At 50.5% G+C, this 19,053-nt stretch overlaps 1 protein-coding gene across 2 annotated transcripts; it reads left to right on the forward strand.

The window, feature by feature from the left end:
• Nucleotides 1–2,373: 2,373 nt before the first annotated feature.
• Nucleotides 2,374–18,425, forward strand: FAM120C (family with sequence similarity 120 member C). 2 transcript variants are annotated; one of them, XM_072124321.1, is made up of 16 exons: nucleotides 2,374–3,145; nucleotides 9,346–9,592; nucleotides 12,308–12,390; nucleotides 12,708–12,836; nucleotides 13,860–13,962; nucleotides 14,037–14,119; nucleotides 14,522–14,802; nucleotides 14,908–15,187; nucleotides 15,843–16,014; nucleotides 16,414–16,663; nucleotides 16,739–16,853; nucleotides 16,945–17,154; nucleotides 17,238–17,439; nucleotides 17,538–17,652; nucleotides 17,931–17,997; nucleotides 18,129–18,425. In XM_072124321.1, the coding sequence occupies exons 1-16, from the start codon at nucleotides 2,615–2,617 to the stop codon at nucleotides 18,351–18,353; spliced, it is 3,093 nt and encodes a 1,030-aa protein (XP_071980422.1). In that variant the 5' UTR covers nucleotides 2,374–2,614; the 3' UTR covers nucleotides 18,354–18,425. The 2 variants fall into 2 exon arrangements, with proteins under 2 accessions (XP_071980422.1, XP_071980420.1); XM_072124319.1 differs by having other exon boundaries at nucleotides 2,375–3,145; nucleotides 17,514–17,652.
• Nucleotides 18,426–19,053: the final 628 nt, after the last annotated feature.

The following is a 19,053-nucleotide window of genomic DNA, read 5'->3' on the forward strand; positions in this document are numbered from 1 at the left end:
GTATTTGCAAGTGCCCCCACACTGTCCTGCCCTCAAGGCTCCAACAAGGCCCATAGAGAATAAAAGAGAAAGCAACAATGATTTGGCAATAAGGAGGCAGCTGACATGAACATGTGATAGTCCACGGGAACGTGATCTGGTCTAGGCTGGCAGTGCCACGGATCACATTTTACAGAGCAGAGTTATGTCAAGTACATCATAAAGTGAACATAGCATCTACTGATCTGCAATGACGACCTGAGGTTGTCCAGAGCTCCATTCACTTATAAAAGGTGCCCCCCCCCCCACCACCAAACATCTGATCTGTCAATATGGACATGGGAGTTTAGGATCCCAGCTGCCCATCTATAAATAGTCACACAAGTGCAATGATGCCATCTTAGTAAGCATGGGCATGGTGTCAAGTATTGTATCAGGACCCCATCAGAATGGGGAGGGGATCAGCAGTGATCCTCAGAATGTGCGGGTGAAGTGTTAAGATGGGCAGAGGTCACCAATATGTATCCTAAAGGTCACATTCACACGAGTGTATAATGGCGGGGAAGCTATGATCCACAGGACTCGGTGTCAGATGTTCATAGTGTGTGCCCACTGAGCCCATTACTGGCCTGAGAACAGAACATTTTCAGCAAAACTTGTGGAGAATGGAAAAAAAAAGACACCTCACAATATACAATCTGCTCAGCTCCTCCTGCTCTATAACATGCTGCCTGCAGATAGGACACTATGTATAATCTGCTCAGCTCCTCCTGCTCTATAACATGCTGCCTGCAGATAGGACACAATATACAATCTACTCAGCTCCTCCTGCTCTATAACATGCTGCCTGCAGATAGGACACTATGTGCAATCTGCTAAGCTCCTCCTGCTCTATAACATGCTGCCTGCAGATAGGACACTATGTACAATGTCCTCAGCTCCCCCTGCTCTATAACATGCTGCCTGCAGATAGGACACTATGTGCAATCTGCTAAGCTCCTCCTGCTCTATAACATGCTGCCTGCAGATAGGACACTATGTACAATGTCCTCAGCTCCCCCTGCTCTATAACATGCTGCCTGCAGATAGGACACTATGTGCAATCTGCTAAGCTCCTCCTGCTCTATAACATGCTGCCTGCAGATAGGACACTATGTACAATGTCCTCAGCTCCCCCTGCTCTATAACATGCTGCCTGCAGATAGGACACTATGTGCAATCTGCTAAGCTCCCCCTGCTCTATTACATGCTGCCTGCAGATAGGACACTAGTTACAATCTGCTAAGCTCCTCCTGCTCTATATAATGCTGCCTGCAGATAGGACACTATGTACAATCTTGTCCGCTCCTCCTGCTCTTTAACATGCTGCCTGCAGATAGGACACTATGTGCAATCTACTCAGCTCGTCCTGCTCTATAAAATTCTGCATGCAGATAGGACACTATGTGCAATCTGCTAAGCTCCTCCTGCTCTATAACATGCTGCCTGCAGATAGGACACAATGTGCAATCTGCTAAGCTCCTCCTGCTCTATAACATGCTGCCTGCAGATAGTACACTATGTACAATGTCCTCAGCTCCCTCTGCTCTTTAATAAACAATGGTTTTGTGATAGTGATAGTTACACTATTTACAAGACACTTAGGTGCCAGTTTTCAACTCCTCGATCTGACTGGCACTTTGAATGAATGCTTGTGCCCACCATTTTGAATAAGTGCCCAGTGCTAGGAAAGTGCTTGACCACATCCAAGACGCTGCCACTTTCCATCATGTGTTATTACACGAGGGATCATCTGCATGTAATATGCTAGCAATACCAATCACTTCCATTTAAAACCTCCTGTAAGGGGAAAAAACTTTATACATTTTTTGCAGAACTGTAAACTAGAATGGCAGAGTCTTCCCGCAGGTGCTGCCGGGTAATGTAGTCCTCGTGTAGTCTTATCGTCTGCCAAGATGCCAGTCACTTCCATCCTTCAAACTACACTCCCCAGAATGCATTGCGCCAGGCCGCCTCCCCCTCCTCTATAGTACTTAATTGAATCCTATCCTTCTCTTCATGAAGCAGCGGGCGTTATTACTGTCTCATTATATGCGCAGACTTGTCTTTCCTGACTGGACCTATATAGACGATTTTATCTAACTCCTGAAGAAAGCCCATTAGCAAAGACGGACCCTGACCCCGCGGTGCTTGTTGGTATTTGTAGTTCGCAACTGCATTGAAGCGCTGACTGTTAAAGAGGCGAAAGACTACACCTCCCAGAGTCCACCGCGTTGCTGAGAGAAGCAGCGGCAGACGTTGACCCCCGCAGTGACTCTTGGGATTTGTAGTTCTCATTTTCCCAGTCATTAGTCACTGATAAGGAGGCGGGGACTACACATCCCAGAGAACACCGCGCCCCACAGTGAATCTAGTGGGGCGTAGTAGTAAGAGCTTGCCGAAGAAGAAGGCGATTAAGATGGCGGCTTGTGCCGCGCAGGGACTCTGCCCCCGCACCCAGCTCCTGTGAGGAGGCCACCCCGGTCACCGCTTCCCGCTCCTCCCCGCGCTCGCGCCGTGCTCCGCGCCTTCCCGCCATCTCCCCTGCTCGTGCAGTCCGGGTCCACTCCTCGCTGTCCTGCCGCGGCCCGGCACAATGGGGGTGCAGGGCTTCCAGGAGTTCCTGGAGAAGCGCTGCCCGGGCGCCGTGGTGCCGGTAGACCTGCTGAAGTTGGCCCGGACGGTGGCCCGGCAGCAGCACCGCGCGGGCCTGTCCCCCGGGGGCTACCCCCCTCCCCCGGCACAGCCCCCCTCTCCGGCGGCGCCCCCTCCTCCCCCCTGCCGGGTGCTGGTGGACGCCGACTCCGCGCTCCAGCGCCTCTATGGCGGCTACCAGACGGACTGGGTGTGCGGGGGCCAGTGGAACGCCATGCTGGGCTACCTGGCGGCGCTGTCCCAGGCCTGTCTATACCAGGGCGGCCTGGAGCTGGTGGCCATGTTCAACGGCACGCTGGCCAAGGAGAGGCTGCCCGAGTGGGCCCGGCGGGCACAGGGCGAGCGGCAGACGGCGCAGCTCATTGTCAGCCACGTTGGAAACAAGGGCACCCCGCCCCCCCGGGCCTGGTTCCTGCCACCCGCCTGCCTGGCGCACTGCATCCGCCTGGCCATGATCCGCTTCAGAGTGAAGGTAACCAGGACTGCAGTGTGCCACCCGTGCCCCCGTGTGTGGGAAGCACCCCTGCTGTGTGTAACCCGTGCCCCCGTGTGTGGGTAACACCCCTGCTGTGTGCCACCCCTGCTGTGTGCCACCCGTGCCCCCATGTGTGGGTAACACCCCTGCTGTGTGTAACCCGTGCCCCCATGTGTGGGTAACACCCCTGCTGTTTGTAACCCGTGCCCCCATGTGTGGGTAACACCCCTGCTGTGTGCTACCCCTGCTGTGTGCCACCCGTTCCCCCATGTGTGGGTAACACCCCTGCTGTGTGCCACCCGTGCCCCCGTGTGTGGGAAACACCCCTGCTGTGTGTAACCCGTGCCCCCATGTGTGGGTAACACCCCTGCTGTGTGTAACCCGTGCCCCCATGTGTGGGTAACACCCCTGCTGTGTGCTACCCCTGCTGTGTGCCACCCGTGCCCCCATGTGTGGGTAACACCCCTAGTGTGTGCCACCCGTGCCCCCATGTGTGGGTAACACCCCTAGTGTGTGCCACCCGTGCCCCCGTGTGTGGGAAACACCCCTGCTGTGTGCCACCCGTGCCCCCGTGTGTGGGAAACACCCCTAGTGTGTGCCACCCGTGCCCCCGTGTGTGGGAAACACCCCTGCTGTGTGCCACCCGTGCCCCCATGTGTGGGAAACACCCCTGCTGTGTGCCACCCGTGCCCCCATGTGTGGGAAACACCCCTAGTGTGTGCCACCCGTGCCCCCATGTGTGGGAAACACCCCTAGTGTGTGCCACCCGTGCCCCCGTGTGTGGGAAACACCCCTAGTGTGTGCCACCCGTGCCCCCGTGTGTGGGAAACACCCTTGGTGTGTGCCACCAGTGCCCCCATGTGTGGGAAACACCCTTGGTGTGTGCCACCCGTGCCCCGTGTGTGGGAAACACCCTTGGTGTGTGCCACCCGTGCCCCCGTGTGTGGGAAACACCCTTGGTGTGTGCCACCCGTGCCCCCGTGTGTGGGAAACACCCTTGGTGTGTGCCACCCGTGCCCCCGTGTGTGGGAAACACCCTTGGTGTGTGCCACCCGTGCCCCCGTGTGTGGGAAACACCCTTGGTGTGTGCCACCCGTGCCCCCGTGTGTGGGAAACACCCCTGGTGTGTGCCACCCGTGCCCCCGTGTGTGGGAAACACCCCTGGTGTGTGCCACCCGTGCCCCCGTGTGTGGGAAACACCCCTGGTGTGTGCCACCCGTGCCCCCGTGTGTGGGAAACACCCCTGGTGTGTGCCACCCGTGCCCCCGTGTGTGGGAAACACCCCTGGTGTGTGCCACCCGTGCCCCCGTGTATGTATGCAACACACCCCTGCCGCTGTAGTGTGTGCCACCCCGTGCTGTGTGTATGTACTACCCTCTGAGCCTGGGTATAAGAAGCACATGTCCATGTATGGGGAATGGATGACTTAGACTTAGTTCACACCTGGCTCTGTCAGAATGTTCATAATTCCAATGGCTTCCGTAGGTTACAGACCATTTTCAGTGCAAACTGCCAGCAACAGAAGCCACTGGAAGTCTATTAAGATCATTAGACGTTGTAACAGATCGGTTCTAGTGACCGAAGATAACACAGGTGTGAACTGGGCCCAAGATTGCAATGATGGTCATGTGACTTAGGCAATCTCCATGTGTGTGTTATTAATCAGACGGGCAGTGCCCTGCGACGCTGCCCACCACGTGTTAGGAAAGAAGAGCAGACCTACCCATCCCAGGAGACGAGCAGTACTCTATATGGCAGCCTTGTATCTCTATTTGTATATGCGTCTAGGGTTAACTATTGGCTGTCCTGCCTGGTGTGACTTGGGTCTATAGGTGTATATTATTCAGCTTTGGCCTAGCGAGACCATGACCCCCTGTGGTTCTGTAGTCTGGGGTTATATCTTTATACTCTAAGGACCCATCAAGACGACTGAGCACTGGTTGGATCTCACAGGCTGAAGACAGCGCAGAGGACGAGACTGTGAGTGTTATGGTGGTATATGATGCAAGGAGCCGATGCTTTCCTGTGGAATGGTGTAGCTGCAGGGGCTCCTTGCATTATATATTGCTCTGCATTGTGTTCAGTCTGGGATAAGCAGACTGACAGCGTCCATCTGTATTAGCCTTCATACAGATACAAATATGGGTCATAGACACTGAGTGGGGGGTCTCGGGATCTGTAGGGGGCGCTGAACATAGCGATGGTCCTGTCTGTTGCTATGTACACTCCTATGTACTTCTGATCTTTCCCAGTGGTGGGGGGCTGAGTACTGGGACCCCACTGATGAGACAGTGCAGGAAGATGAGCTCTGTACGGGGCCATCTTCAGGTTTGCAGTGGAGTTGCACTTCTGGTGATTTGGATGGGACCCGGCTTTTTGGGCTCTTGGATAGAGATCAGACGTGGCGCTGTTTATGGAAGAAGGCAGACGTGTTTGTTCCCTCCCCTGTACCTTACAAGACGTCTTCTGACAGTGACAGCACATGAGGGCCGTGGTGTAATAGTGCGTGACCTCCCCGGGTGCCCAGAGTCCTGGCTAAGAGCTCGTCCTCACAGCTATGTGACCGCTCTGCACTTTGTGGGAGTCATTGGGTGATGTCAGGTAGAAGTGTCTAGGACCTCAAAACCTGTGGAGTATCTGCTCCATAGTTCACACAGCGCAGATTCACATTGAAAACGGGGAGACGGGAAATTAAAAATGACAAATTCACCTCAAAATCCAGAGCTCACAGGTCAGCTGAGATGCAGGTTTGCTTAAAATCCACACCTCACATCAATGTGTTCAGTCCATGATATGTCACCACATTCCCTGCACTGAACACTGCCCCAAGACCCGGACCCCCATCAACAATACAGGGGGTATAGGCACATACCCCAAATTTACAGGTCGCACACAATGTGCATTGAGCCTCTTGGCCTCCAGTTACTATCACTGATACTGTTCAAATCCAGGCCATTGCCTACTAAATTGGGGAGGAGGTGAAATGCACATTAAAGGTGTTGTCCCGTGACATGTTAGCCCCTGCCCTCATCACTGATCAGCAGGTTAGCCCCTATGTGGGGATAACTTGTCACCGGATAACCCCTTTAAAATTACTGTAAGGAAATGGACATCTTTTGCTCTGATCGCCTCCACGTTTACAGGCTCCTCGTTGTGGATGTTCTGGGCTCAGTCTTTGCATCTTTTAGGATCTCATCCAGCGCCGGGCCCGGGTGGTATATGTCATGTGCCACTTCCCACACACAAAGATGACGGATAGAGACTGCTGCCAGATTATCCAAAATAACATACCGCTAAGGAGGGGGACGAGTCACAGGGGCTACAACTGCTTCCCCCAAAGCAATGGATGACATTTACATAGAGATTATCATCATGTGCTCATGTATCTATCAGGGAAGGTGCAGGGGCTTCCTATAACAAGTGTAATGGCCTCCACACAAGTAGCAACCCCGCTCCTCAGATGTGGCCCCTGTGGGTAGCTGATCCCTAGTAATCCTTTATTAGGATTATTGGGCAGGTAAAACAGTACCTGGAGGGGGGATTCCTGGATGACATCCCCTGCACTAGGTGTATCTATTAGACTACTGGTGACTTTAACAAAATCTCATGTAATATGTGTGATACCTGCACCCTGTGTGCACATGGCCTGAATACTCGCCTGCACAGATGGAAAGCTGCAGCTGCTCAGAGACGTCCTATTACATCCTGGTGCATAGTGCCAAGGCGACACGTAGGGTATGACCAGCAGGCAGCTGTGGGCTGTGTCTCTGCTTTTGACACAGGTTGTATCATCATCAGTGCCGGACCATGAAAGACCAGCCTAGCGTTGAGGGTAGACTTGAGCGTCGGGCAACCAGGCAGCTAAAGATACATACATCCCTTTCAGCTGTGCTAACACTACAACTCCCAGCATACCAGGACAGTCATAGGCTTCCACCTATGTAATGCAGTGGATCTTTGGGCCCTGGGTTAGAAAGACATGGATGCTTTCTTCCAAAAAATGCCCCCTTTGTCCACCGTTTGAGTTTTTAAAGGAAATTTACCTCCAAATACCATCATGAAAAACCAGGAACACTTACTGATAGATCCAGAATGGCTGTGAGCGCATTACCGGAGTCCCTCTGTTCTGCAGCTTCACAGGCTGTTACTATATCACCCCCATCCCTCTGCCTTATCTAATCCAACTGTGTGCTGAAATTCCTGCTGCAGTGAGAAGTTCTCCTGAACAGTATAATAGCCAGTGAAGCTGCAGCACAGAGGGACTCTAGTAAACCACCCCTACTGGCTCATTAGCATATTTCTGAAAATTGATTTTTAGAAGGGAGGATGCCATGGATAACAAATATAAGAAGATGACCACATTCCTGGGGCCTGAATCTATGAGTAAGTGTCCCTGGTTTCTCGTGCTATATTGAGATGGGAGATTTCCTTTAAGAGGTTTCAAAATTTCAATACCAATTCTTAGGATCAGTGATCGACCAATCACTGCTCTGAGAGGCATCGCAGGTTACAGATCAGTCTGTCAAATAAATGGGGCTTAGCCTCAATCCCAAGCGCAGCCACTATACAATGTCAGGCAGGGAAGAGGTGATTGCTGCCATCTCTTCACTCTGCAGGTAAGTCTTCATACCAGAGTGGCCATGTTTATAAACTCTTGTAGATATTGTATGTGAGATTTCATTATCTGCAGACGGACAGGGTTCACGTCTGTGATGTGCACAGTGCACTTGTCCCTTGACGTATCTGACTCTGCTTGCGACTGATCGTGTATGTGGTTCCTTCCATTCTCATGACTCTGCATTGTGCCGTTCCTCTGTTATTCCTCCTACAAATACATTGACATTGCCCTATTGGTGCCGACCTAGTTGCCAATTTACATGTAAAGGAATAATGGAGCCACAGCACAACACAAATACAAGTATTTACTTAGACATGTCTGAAGAGATGGGAGGACCTCTATAGAAGTAATAGCGCCTTCATATTCTGCAGTGCTGTACAGTATGCTGGGGGGGGGGGGGAGAGAATGTTTAAACCATTGCTAGGAGGGTAGGATATGGCTGGGCTGATGTAATATTGTATAAGTGTCTCTTCACCATGATCCTGTTCTGTCTGTCCTATTTTTTTTATTAATAAAGTTTTTGAAACCGCTTCAGGCATTATTTTCTTAGTTTGGCTTCCGCTGTCTGTATGTCTCGTCTCTCGCCCTTCCCTTGGCTTGTTAGTGTCCATCCCTTGTGCTCCATCACCTTCTCTCTCTTCCCCCGCCTTGTGGGTGCCCTCTGTCCCCTTCCGCTGGCTTGTGGGTGCCCTCTGTCCCTGTGCCCTCTCTTCCCCCGCCTTGTGGGTGCCCTCTGTCCCCTTCCGCTGGCTTGTGGGTGCCCTCTGTCCCTGTGCCCTCTCTTCCCCCCCTGGCTTGTGCGTGCCCTCTGTCCCCTTCTGCTGACTTGTGGGTGCCCTCTGTCCCTGCGCCCTCTCTCCCCCCTGGCTCGTGGGTGCCCTCTGTCCCTGCGCCCTCTCTCCCCCCTGGCTCGTGGGTGCCCTCTGTCCCTGCGCCCTCTCTCCCCCCTGGCTCGTGGGTGCCCTCTGTCCCTGCGCCCTCTCTCCCCCCTGGCTTGTGGGTGCCCTCTGTCCCTGCGCCCTCTCTCCCCCCTGGCTTGTGGGTGCCCTCTGTCCCTGCGCCTTCTCTCCCCCCTTGCTTGTGGGTGCCCTCTGTCCCTGCGCCCTCTCTCCCCCCTGGCTTGTGGGTGCCCTCTGTCCCTGCGCCCGCTCTCGCCCCTGGCTTGTGGGTGCCCTCTGTCCCTGCGCCCTCTCTCCCCCCTGGCTTGTGGGTGCCCTCTGTCCCTGCGCCCTCTCTCCCCCCAGGCTTGTGGGTGCCCTCTGTCCCTGCGCCCTTGCCCCCTTTCTCCCCCCGGCTTGTGGGTGCCCTCTGCCCTTGCCCCCTTCCCCCCCCCCGGCTTGTGGGTGCCCTCTGCCCCTGCGCCCTTTCTCCCCCCCCCCCCCCCCCCCCCCGGCTTGTGGGTGCCCTCTGCCCCTGCGCCCTTTCTCCCCCCCGGCTTGTGGGTGCCCTCTGCCCCTGCGCCCTTTCTCCCCCCCGGCTTGTGGGTGCCCTCTGTCTTCCTCCTTTATTGCTTGGCTTCTTGAATGTGACACCATTGAGCAATAATCACAAACCCGGTGACCCCCTTCCTGCATTTCAGGTGTTTCAGAGTTTGGAGGATCATCACCTGGAAGTGGTATCCTTCTTCCGGGAGAACGGATTTCACGGCCTCATTGCTCATGACTCTGAATACGCTCTGTGTAACATCCCTTCTTACTACAGTTCTCACGCCCTGAAGCTCAGCTGGAATGGGAAGAATCTCACTACCAACCAGTTTCTAATGCAGGAGGTGGCCAAACAGCTGGGCCTCAAGATGAGCAACTTCCCCATCTTCGCTGCCCTTTTGGGTAAGGCTGTAACCGGCGAGCGAGATTCTGCAGCTTATTGGGGAGCATTCACACAGCACAGCTGTATCCTGTGACTATGTACAGGACTCATTAGGATCTATAGGTCCCATATACTGTCCATTCTGTATGGTGAGCAGAATCTCTGCATAATACAGGAGTGTGAATGCGCCCATATAATGTAGAATAATTCTTGACTGCAATATGCATGAAGCAGTTCTGCAAATGGCATTCGTTTTAAAGATTTGTTTTGTGTTTTTGAGGTAGAGTCGCACTTTCCTTGTCGGCCAGTGCCACAGGCAGGCATCATTGCTGGGGAAGGAACTTCTTACATGATGGCGATCTATGATGTAAAGATCCTTTTTTTTTTTCCGTTATACTAAACAGCAGCACCTATAGTATAATCATGGTGACCGCCACAGCTCTGTCGTCTGATCAAGAAGAAGCAACTCCTTATATCGTAGATGGATCATGTAAGAAGTTTCTTTCCCAGCAGTGAACTAGGAGCATGCTCGTATGGACTGAATGCTGTGTGTAATCAGTCCACAGTCTTATCTACATGATAAATGACTATGATCATAGCTGTAGACCAGAGCTCCCTTCACTTCTGTGCAGCTGCTGAGATGGAGATCTTCATGCAACTCTGGGTTTTTAGTCTTCCTAATTTAGGATTCTGTGGATAAGGGGATAAATGTCTTCTGTGGGACATAAACTTTGAAGGGGGACATCTGGTTTCGGGTATAAACGTTACTGTGTGCATGGTAAACAATAATGGAGCCCCTGCGGATTGGAGGTTGGGGATTGATCAGATACTGATAGATGTAAAGATCTTTATAGCCCATAAAGGATCCTACAAGCCCCAATTTATTAACTACCTATCCATAGGAGAGGACGTTACTATGATATTGGTGGGGCAGCTGCAGGCCTCTGGCTCCTCCTGTGGGTTTAATCGCTGATCGGGAGGGGTGCCGGGTGTTATGTACCCTCTGATCTCACATTAAGAACTTAAAGGGAACCTGTCATCAGCAATTGACCTAATAAACCACTACCAGAATATTTTGTTTCTTTCATGGTCCAGTGCGGTGGCATCATCTAGAAAATCAACCCTGAAGTGAGATGTAAATTGGTTGTATAAAGTCAAGGAGGCGGAGAGTTTAACACTGCAGTCAAGGGGGGGGGGGAAGCACTGAACACCTCCTCTGTGACTGACATCAGACTTCAGGAGATCTGGTTAATGATGTGTCTGGATGTAGGGCCATCAATTACAGCAAAGGCAAAGAGAGCTTGACTTCAATGCTGAAGTCTCCACCTTCTTGACTTCATAGAACCAATTTACATCGCACTTCACTTTATTAGATGAATTTCTGCTGACAGGTTCCCTTTAAAGGGGTGGTCCCATTTCAGCAAATGAATATTAAAGTTTATATGATAAAAAGTTATACATTTTTCCTATATACTTTCTGTAACAATTCCTCACGGTTTTCTAGATCTCTGCTTGCTGTCACTATATAGAAAGCTTCTATGTTTACCACCAGACAGACATCTGACCAATGTCACACAGGTGCACAGCTCATCAGTATCATAGAGACTAATCAGAGGTTTGTGATATAACGAGCTGTGCACCTGTGTGACATTGGTCAGATGTCTATGTCACACAGGTGCACAGCTCGTTATATCACAAACCTCTGATTAGTCTCTATGATACTGATGAGCTGTGCACCTGTGTGACCATGGTCAGATTTCTGTCTGGTGGTAAACATAGAAGCTTTCTATAGCGTGACAGCAAGCAGAGATCTAGAAAACCGCAAGAAATTGATACATAAAGTATATTGGAAAATTACATAGCTTTTAATAATACAAACAAAAACAGACCCCCACTAGACTAATCGTTGAATGAATTTGTCCATGGCTTTTAATAGCTGGGCTTCCACTTGACCCCAACAAACTGATCAACTGGGTTTAGCCTATGGACGAGGTCTGAGCCCAAAATGGACAAGACTTGGGTGTCGTGACTGATGATATTAATGCTCCAGGGTATGGTCACCACACAGCGAAGCAAAGCTGCCCTTTTATGAATGGGTGAATGTAAATTGTGAAGCCCTGAAACCCCCCAGTGGGGCACTTAATTCTGCACTACTCCATGTGGAGGCTGATAAAAGACCAATCATAGAGAGATGGGAACGGCACTGCCCAACAACTGGCGGGTAGATAGAAGTGGACCATTGTAACCTTTGGTGGGAGTCAGTCCCTTCCTCATCTAATATTGATGTTAGGCCAGTGAAATACTGAGCGTGGGAAACCATTAGGACTAAAACTAAAGTTACACATTCATATGGAGAGCGACCTGTGCGGCTGTGTAGTTATAGCTAAATATTATAAAGGTCTACAGTATACTGCCACGACACTACTGTGGCATCAGACAGGGAATGCAGAGGGCATCTGCTACCTGTGTAATACTATGGCAGCATCAGAAGATGCCCAGCACAGCGCTGGGGTATCTCCGGCACTCATACAAGGGTTAGATATAGGTGAGCACCCGACCTGCCACTTTACTCATGATTGGGGGAGTCCCAGAAGTTGGACCCCTGCCGGTCAGATTGTTTCCCCTGTACAGTTTGTTTTGTCCTACCCATTTAGGTTCTGAGGGTCCGACTTCATTACTAGACTGAGGTTATACTCCGGTTTTTATACAACTTGTCGTGTATCTTGTTGCTGCAGGTAACCACATACTTCCTGATGAAGACTTGGCCGCATTTCATTGGAGTTTGCTGGGACCAGATCATCCCCTCGCTTCTCTCAAGGTGACACTTTGATTATATTAAATCGTTATTAGTATTCGGATCAATCTGAGAAATTGCAATAACTTCTGAACTTCTGTATGTAATGATGATATATTGTTACTTTATAAATGCAACCACTTAGAAATATATCACATTAGGTTACAAGGCGTCTCCATCGTTCCAAAAGCCGGTTATCCCTATTTTTTTGATCCTACTTTTCCAAATTTTGCCCCTCTATACACATTGTATATTCTCTATTACCACTTACATTCAGTGCATTATATCACAGGGCACAGATTCCTACTATGATGTCCTTGTTTTGATGACTATTCTTCCAGGTCCGTGCTCACCAGCTTGTCCTGCCACCTTGTGACGTGGTGATAAAAGCCGTCTCTGAATATGTGGCAACTATTAAAGACGCCTCTAATCTGGATGCTGTGGGGAAGGAGATATTTAGACACTCACAGGTGAGGAGACTGTCTGATTTAAATACCAGAGTATATCATCAAATCATTATAATGAATCCTCCAGCGGTCAATCACTGTGTGTGGGCGGGGTAATCGGGACTCTCACTGTCAATCACTGTGTGGGAGGAGTAATCAGGACTCTCACTGTCAATCACTGTGTGGGCGGGGTAATCAGGACTCGCACTGTCAATCACTGTGTGTGGGCGGGGTAATCGGGACTCTCACTGTCAATCACTGCATGTGGGAGGAGTAATCAGGACTCTCACTGTCAATCACTGTGTGTGGGCGGGGTAATCAGGACTCGCACTGTCAATCACTGTGTGTGGGCGGGGTAATCGGGACTCTCACTGTCAATCACTGTGTGTGGGCGGGGTAATCGGGACTCTCACTGTCAATCACTGTGTGTGGGCGGGGTAATCGGGACTCTCACTGTCAATCACTGTGTGGGAGGAGTAATCAGGACTCTCACTGTCAATCACTGTGTGTGGGCGGGGTAATCAGGACTCGCACTGTCAATCACTGTGTGTGGGCGGGGTAATCGGGACTCGCACTGTCAATCACTGTGTGTGGGCGGGGTAATCGGGACTCTCACTGTCAATCACTGTGTGTGGGCGGGGTAATCGGGACTCTCACTGTCAATCACTGTGTGTGGGCAGGGTAATCGGGACTCTCACTGTCAATCACTGTGTGTGGGCGGGGTAATCGGGACTCGCACTGTCAATCACTGTGTGTGGGCGGGGTAATCAGGACTCGCACTGTCAATCACTGTGTGTGGGCGGGGTAATCAGGACTCGCACTGTCAATCACTGTGTGTGGGAGGGGTAATCAGGGCTCTTACTGTCAATCACTGTGTGTGGGAGGAGTAATCAGGACTGTGTCTCTCAGGAGACTTGGAAGGATTTGCAGATTTACTTTAGTAAAATATGTTTTATTCCTCTACAACTATGGATCTGTGTCCAGGGATGCATAGAGAGCAGAGAGGTTGTGGCTTCTTCATTTACAGATATTCTTGTTGTGTTTTAGTCCAGGACAGAAGATAAGATTGAAAGATTCAAAAAAGCCGTGGAATATTATTCAGTTGCCACCAAGCAGCGCCCGCCGCCGCTCAATCCTTCTCCCTTTGTGGGTGAGTATGCTGGGGAACGCTGTATGTGCCGTATCTTCTGCAGAGTCTTACCTCTGACTTCTTGCTCTTCTTAGTTGCAGGATACGGCCCCAATCAGTTTGGGGTTCCCCCTCTACCACACAACCAAATGGGAGGAGTACCTGTTGGCAAACCCATGGTGAGTGTCCTGTATACTGTAATGAGCGATTATCAATCCCTTTATATAGGTTTACCCATAAACAACCTCTATTTCAGTATAAGGGGCTAAATATTGAACACTGGGCTATCAATAACTTACGGTGTGTGCAATTGAATAACAGAAAGCCCCTCTGTAATGTATGGACCCCATAGTTGTAGCTCATCCTCTTTTACTTGAATAGGAAGGTGCTGCAGTACCGGACACGACCTTTGCACTCCAGGGTCACTGTTTCCATTAGACATGCAGACTATTCTGATAATAGCTGCAGGCATTGGTTGGATGATCCTAATCAAATAATAGTCCTAGATAACTGTAAAAATTATCCGATTTCTTGCAACTCAAAAGCCTGAGGAAGTAACCGATGTTCGTCTTCCCTTACAGTTTGGGCACCAGATGCCGCCAAAGCTCCAGTATCAGCACCACCCGTTCCCTCCTGGTCCCAACTCTGGCTTTGTGTTTCCTCCTCACCACATGGGTGACTTTTCTCACTTCCACGATGACAACCTTCTTAAAGGGGGCCCCTTCTCTGGGTGGTCTCTGCCATACGACACGACTGCTTCCAAGTTCCACAATCACTTGACTTTGAAGCCTTCTCCTTCATCAGGACAGGAGTCTTCGCCCTCCTCTTCCTCTGATGAAGACCAGAACGGCGCCGCATCCAAGTAATTGTCTAGAAACCTGTAGTATTGCTACAAGCTGCATAACATAGTATAATATAATGGCTGCATGAGATCGAAGAATATACTAAAATTATTTCTCTTCCATAGTCACGTGACAGATACTCGTCAGCATAAGACTAACTGGGAGGAATCCTCCGGTGACAAGCTACCCCAGAACTGGGGCCACCAGGCGGGAGGTGCAGAGCCTGGCCAAAACATGGGGCACAATGAATCCCAAATCCCATCACTGCTGTCCATGGCAACAAGGAACCATATGGACATCACCACCCCACCTCTTCCTCCAGTGGCCCCCGAAGTCTTACGGGTGGCAGAACATAGACATCGTCGCGGTCTTATGTATCCATACATTTACCACGTCCTTACCAAGGTACTGTCTGTGTGTGTCTATATATACATCTCCGCACAACCCTCCCCCCATACACAATACACAGCTGATACGGCTTGTAAGAGGAGTATGTCGAAATCTAGCAGCTCTGTCCTCTTTGTCCAGTAGCAAAATCCTGAACACTCCTTTTGTCATCCAGTCCTTCCAAAATCAGTAGGTTCAGAGATTTTTTCATGTGCGGGAACTTTGAAGGAGTCTTATAGAGAGGAATCGATGTGACTGTCGCTCAGTTCAGGTGGGAGGGTATCACAACCTGCGTTTTTACTTTGTGTCAGTTTTATATCTGTGTACATGTTACATCCTCACTATGTATATGGATTTCATCTCTATCTGTATTCTGCAAGTTCCTGCACATATAGTCCTCTGCGATCCCCATCTGTTCCAATATAAAGGTAGCAATGTGTCCTTAGTGCTACCCCCACTGATCAGTCATCTTGTCTGCATGTTTTGGCAGGGATCATCTCTGTATAGGGTATAACTACAAGATGGTCCTTCATTCTGTGGTCTGGGGGGGAATCCCCAAAAGTTTTCCCTTTACCGATCAGAAGTGTATTGCGCATAAAACTTGTTCACACTGTGCAGCCTGGTTCACCGTGTAAGCTCAGTCTTGCTCATGTGGTTATTGTTCCCTCCATAGGGTGAGATAAAACTGCCGGTTTGCATAGAGGATGAGTGTAATGCCGACCTTCCTCCTGCTGCCATCCTCTTCCGCCCGGCCCGTCAGTACGTATATGGGGTCCTGTTCAGCCTTGCCGAGACCCAGAGGCGCCTGGAGCGACTAGCCATGCGTCGCCGCCTGCCCGTGGATGGTGAGACACGAATGAGCCTGTGTGTATGACTGCTGGGAGTCTGGTTATATGGACGAGGTTATCCGGGTCAGATCAGGTGGAAGTGGAATAAACCACGGCCTCTGGATGACACTTGTTTACTTCCCGTCTCCCTCCTCATCTTTCGCTTGCGCAGTGCAAATCCTTTGTTCTACTAAGCGGCCTTATCTGATCCGTAATCTTCCTAAGGATATTTGTGTCTGCCGCTCACTGCCGCCCTGCTGAGTTGTTGTGTTTTGTGGATATATATAGACTGAGGTTGCACCTGTTTGGTATGATACAGGGCAAGGGGTACATGGGGGCACATGTAGGAGATGGGGGTGTTCTACGCAATTATACACACAATGCAGGTTATATTATTGTTGTATTTGCTTTTCCCAGTTCCACCAGTTATCATCAAGGAATGGTCGGCCTATAAGGGAAAGTCTCCCCAAACCCCGGAACTGGTGTCCGCTTTGACCTTCAGGGAATGGACCTGTCCCAACTTGAAGAAACTATGGCTGGGCAAAGCCGTAGAAGACAAGAACCGCAGAATGAGAGCCTTCTTGGCCTGTATGAAGTCAGATACCCCCAGCATGCTGAACCCTGCCAACGTGCCCACCCATCTGCTCCTGATGTGCTGCGTCCTGAGGTGAGGGGGTCTCCTGCTGTGTTGGAGGAGTCATTCTCTGGGCCTGGAGGACTCACAGCTTCTTCCTCTTTGCAGGTATATGATGCAGTGGCCGGGAGGAAGGATATTACTGAGACATGAGCTGGATGCGTTCTTAGCCCAGGCCGTATCTTCTCAGCTATATGAGCCAGACCAACTCCAGGAGCTCAAGGTAAGGGACAGGCCTGTGTCCGTGATGGGTTGTGTGTGTCTGCGCATTACAGACCGTTATCTGATGCTTATTCACTGATGCCATTGAGCAGATTGAGAAGCTGGACACCCGCGGGGTGCAACTGGCAGCTCTGTTCATGAGCGGGGTGGACACTGCACTATTTGCCAATGATGCCTGTGGCCAGCCTGTACCCTGGGAACATTGCTGCCCTTGGATTTACTTTGACGGGAAGCTTTTCCAGAGCAAGCTGATCCGAGCAGGCCGCGAGAAGGTCCCCTTAATAGAACTGTGTGATGGCCAGGTAAGTAGCTGTTTCGTCATATGTCATGGGTGACCCATGTACCAACACAGCTGCGATTCTGATCTGTTCTTTGACCTTTGCAGGCAGAGCAGGCAGCCAAAGTGGAGAAGATGAGACAAAGCATCTTGGAAGGGATCAATCTCAATCGCCAACCACCTCCGCCACTTCTTCCGCCGCCACCATTCATGCCACCTATGATGCCACCCTTTTACCCAGTTCCACTGTATCCCAGAGCCATGGGATCCATGCCCCCTCCTCCCCCTGGAAGAAACCGAGGCTTTTCAGGTGATTGCTTTGTGTCTTGTAGGACAAGATGCCGGTTGTGGTGTTTGTTCCTAACTTTCCTTTTTCCAATGCAGGAGTTCATCCCATTCCTCCACAAGGAGGCAAACTGGAGATTGCGGGTATGGTTGTAGGTCAGTGGGCTGGAAGTAAACCTTCCCGAGGCCGGGGAGCTTTCGGCATGCAAGTGGTCTCTGTTGGTGGTCCGGGAAAAGGGTAGGTATACAAAATGTGTGAATAGCCTCTCCAATACACAAAGTTCTTGTATAAGGTCACACAAATCGCTAGTGTTTCAATATAATATGTTTTGGGAAGAGTTATATTTCCTACCAGTGATACCCAGCCGACCATTAGTCAGTAGTGTCAGATTCTTCACAGCTTAGTGTGAACAGAGTCTTGGATCTTGTCATCATCGGCTGCATATCCTTAATAGATGTACTGATATCTTTCATGTCTGAATTTATAATCCTTTTTCATGGCCATTTCTTTTCCAGACGTGGAAGAGACAACAACAACTCTGTTAATAAAGTGACAAAAAACAACAAAAAAGTGAACAAACAGGTAAGAAGGGGATAAGATGTTTCCATCTCTAGCAGTCAGTGTGGCCCTCCATTGGGAGACGTATTCAGTAGATAGGATGGATTATGTCTGAGGATGACGCTTCAGCGCTCATATCTTATCTTTCATCCTAGGGATCTGCAGACGGACGCAGCCCGTCCCACGTGAACGGGACCGGTGGAAACACAGTCCCTGAAGAAGAATCCAGCCCCCAGACCATAGCATGTGCCTTACCCAGAGAATGCAGCGAGCCTTGCAGCAATGGCAACAGCCCTCACTTCACAGGAATAAGCAGTGACGGTGGGGACAACTGCCGCGACGAAAAGCTGGGTCCAACACCCCTCCAGAAGGAGGAGTGAGCAGTGCAGGAACATACAGGGCAACAGTGGAGGAGGAGAGTGTCACGGGGAGGCACAGAGAACCCCCCCCCCCCCCAAAAAAAAAAACCATACAAATGCTGCAACGTGTTTGCACTTCTACTCAACCAAAATCTTCTATGGTGCTCTGATCGTCACGTTCTACTGAGGTGCCCACATACCCCGTGCTCAGGGACCCTCTGCCCGAGCACAGCTCTTAGTCATTGTAATCGGGGGTGTCTGACCCCTGCACACCCATATATAGCACAGGAGCCATGAGCTCCGCTCTGGCTTATATTGCAATGCTGCTAGTTGTTCCTGACCATAGAAGGAGCAAGTTGCAATATAGAGCAGAATGGTTGCAGGATAAAACACGGATGAAGCAGAGCTCATAGCGTCCTGATACTGACTGACTCTCAGTATTACGCTGCGCCTCCCTGCTGACGCTCTCCTCCTCCTCCTATCCTCACGCGAGGAATCCTCCTGCCAGACTACCCAATCCTGTAGATAATGTGGGGACTTTTTGTCAGAATTTTATTAATATTATTTTTTATATGTACATATATATATAAAAATATATATATATATAAATATGGCCTTTGTACAAAGGGGACATTCAGGAAAGAGGACGCTCGCGGGCAGATTTTTCCTGCCTTCTGATACGGTCAGGCCTGTGTTATCTGCTGGGTATTGGCCATATATA

The sequence above is a fragment of the Engystomops pustulosus genome, chromosome 9, assembly GCF_040894005.1.
Source record: "Engystomops pustulosus chromosome 9, aEngPut4.maternal, whole genome shotgun sequence".
In the NCBI taxonomy this organism is placed as follows: Eukaryota; Metazoa; Chordata; class Amphibia; order Anura; family Leptodactylidae; genus Engystomops; species Engystomops pustulosus.

What these genes read in the sequence shown, in the direction of transcription:
- FAM120C (XM_072124319.1), top strand. Translation starts at nt 2,615, where the DNA reads ATGGGGGTGCAGGGCTTCCAGGAGTTCCTGGAGAAGCGCTGCCCGGGC. An exon ending in TCGCCGCCTGCCCGTGGATG is followed by an intron (nt 16,015 to 16,413) that starts GTGAGACACGAA and finishes TGCTTTTCCCAG; the next exon opens with TTCCACCAGTTATCATCAAG. An exon ending in GTTGGTGGTCCGGGAAAAGG is followed by an intron (nt 17,653 to 17,930) that starts GTAGGTATACAA and finishes TTTCTTTTCCAG; the next exon opens with ACGTGGAAGAGACAACAACA.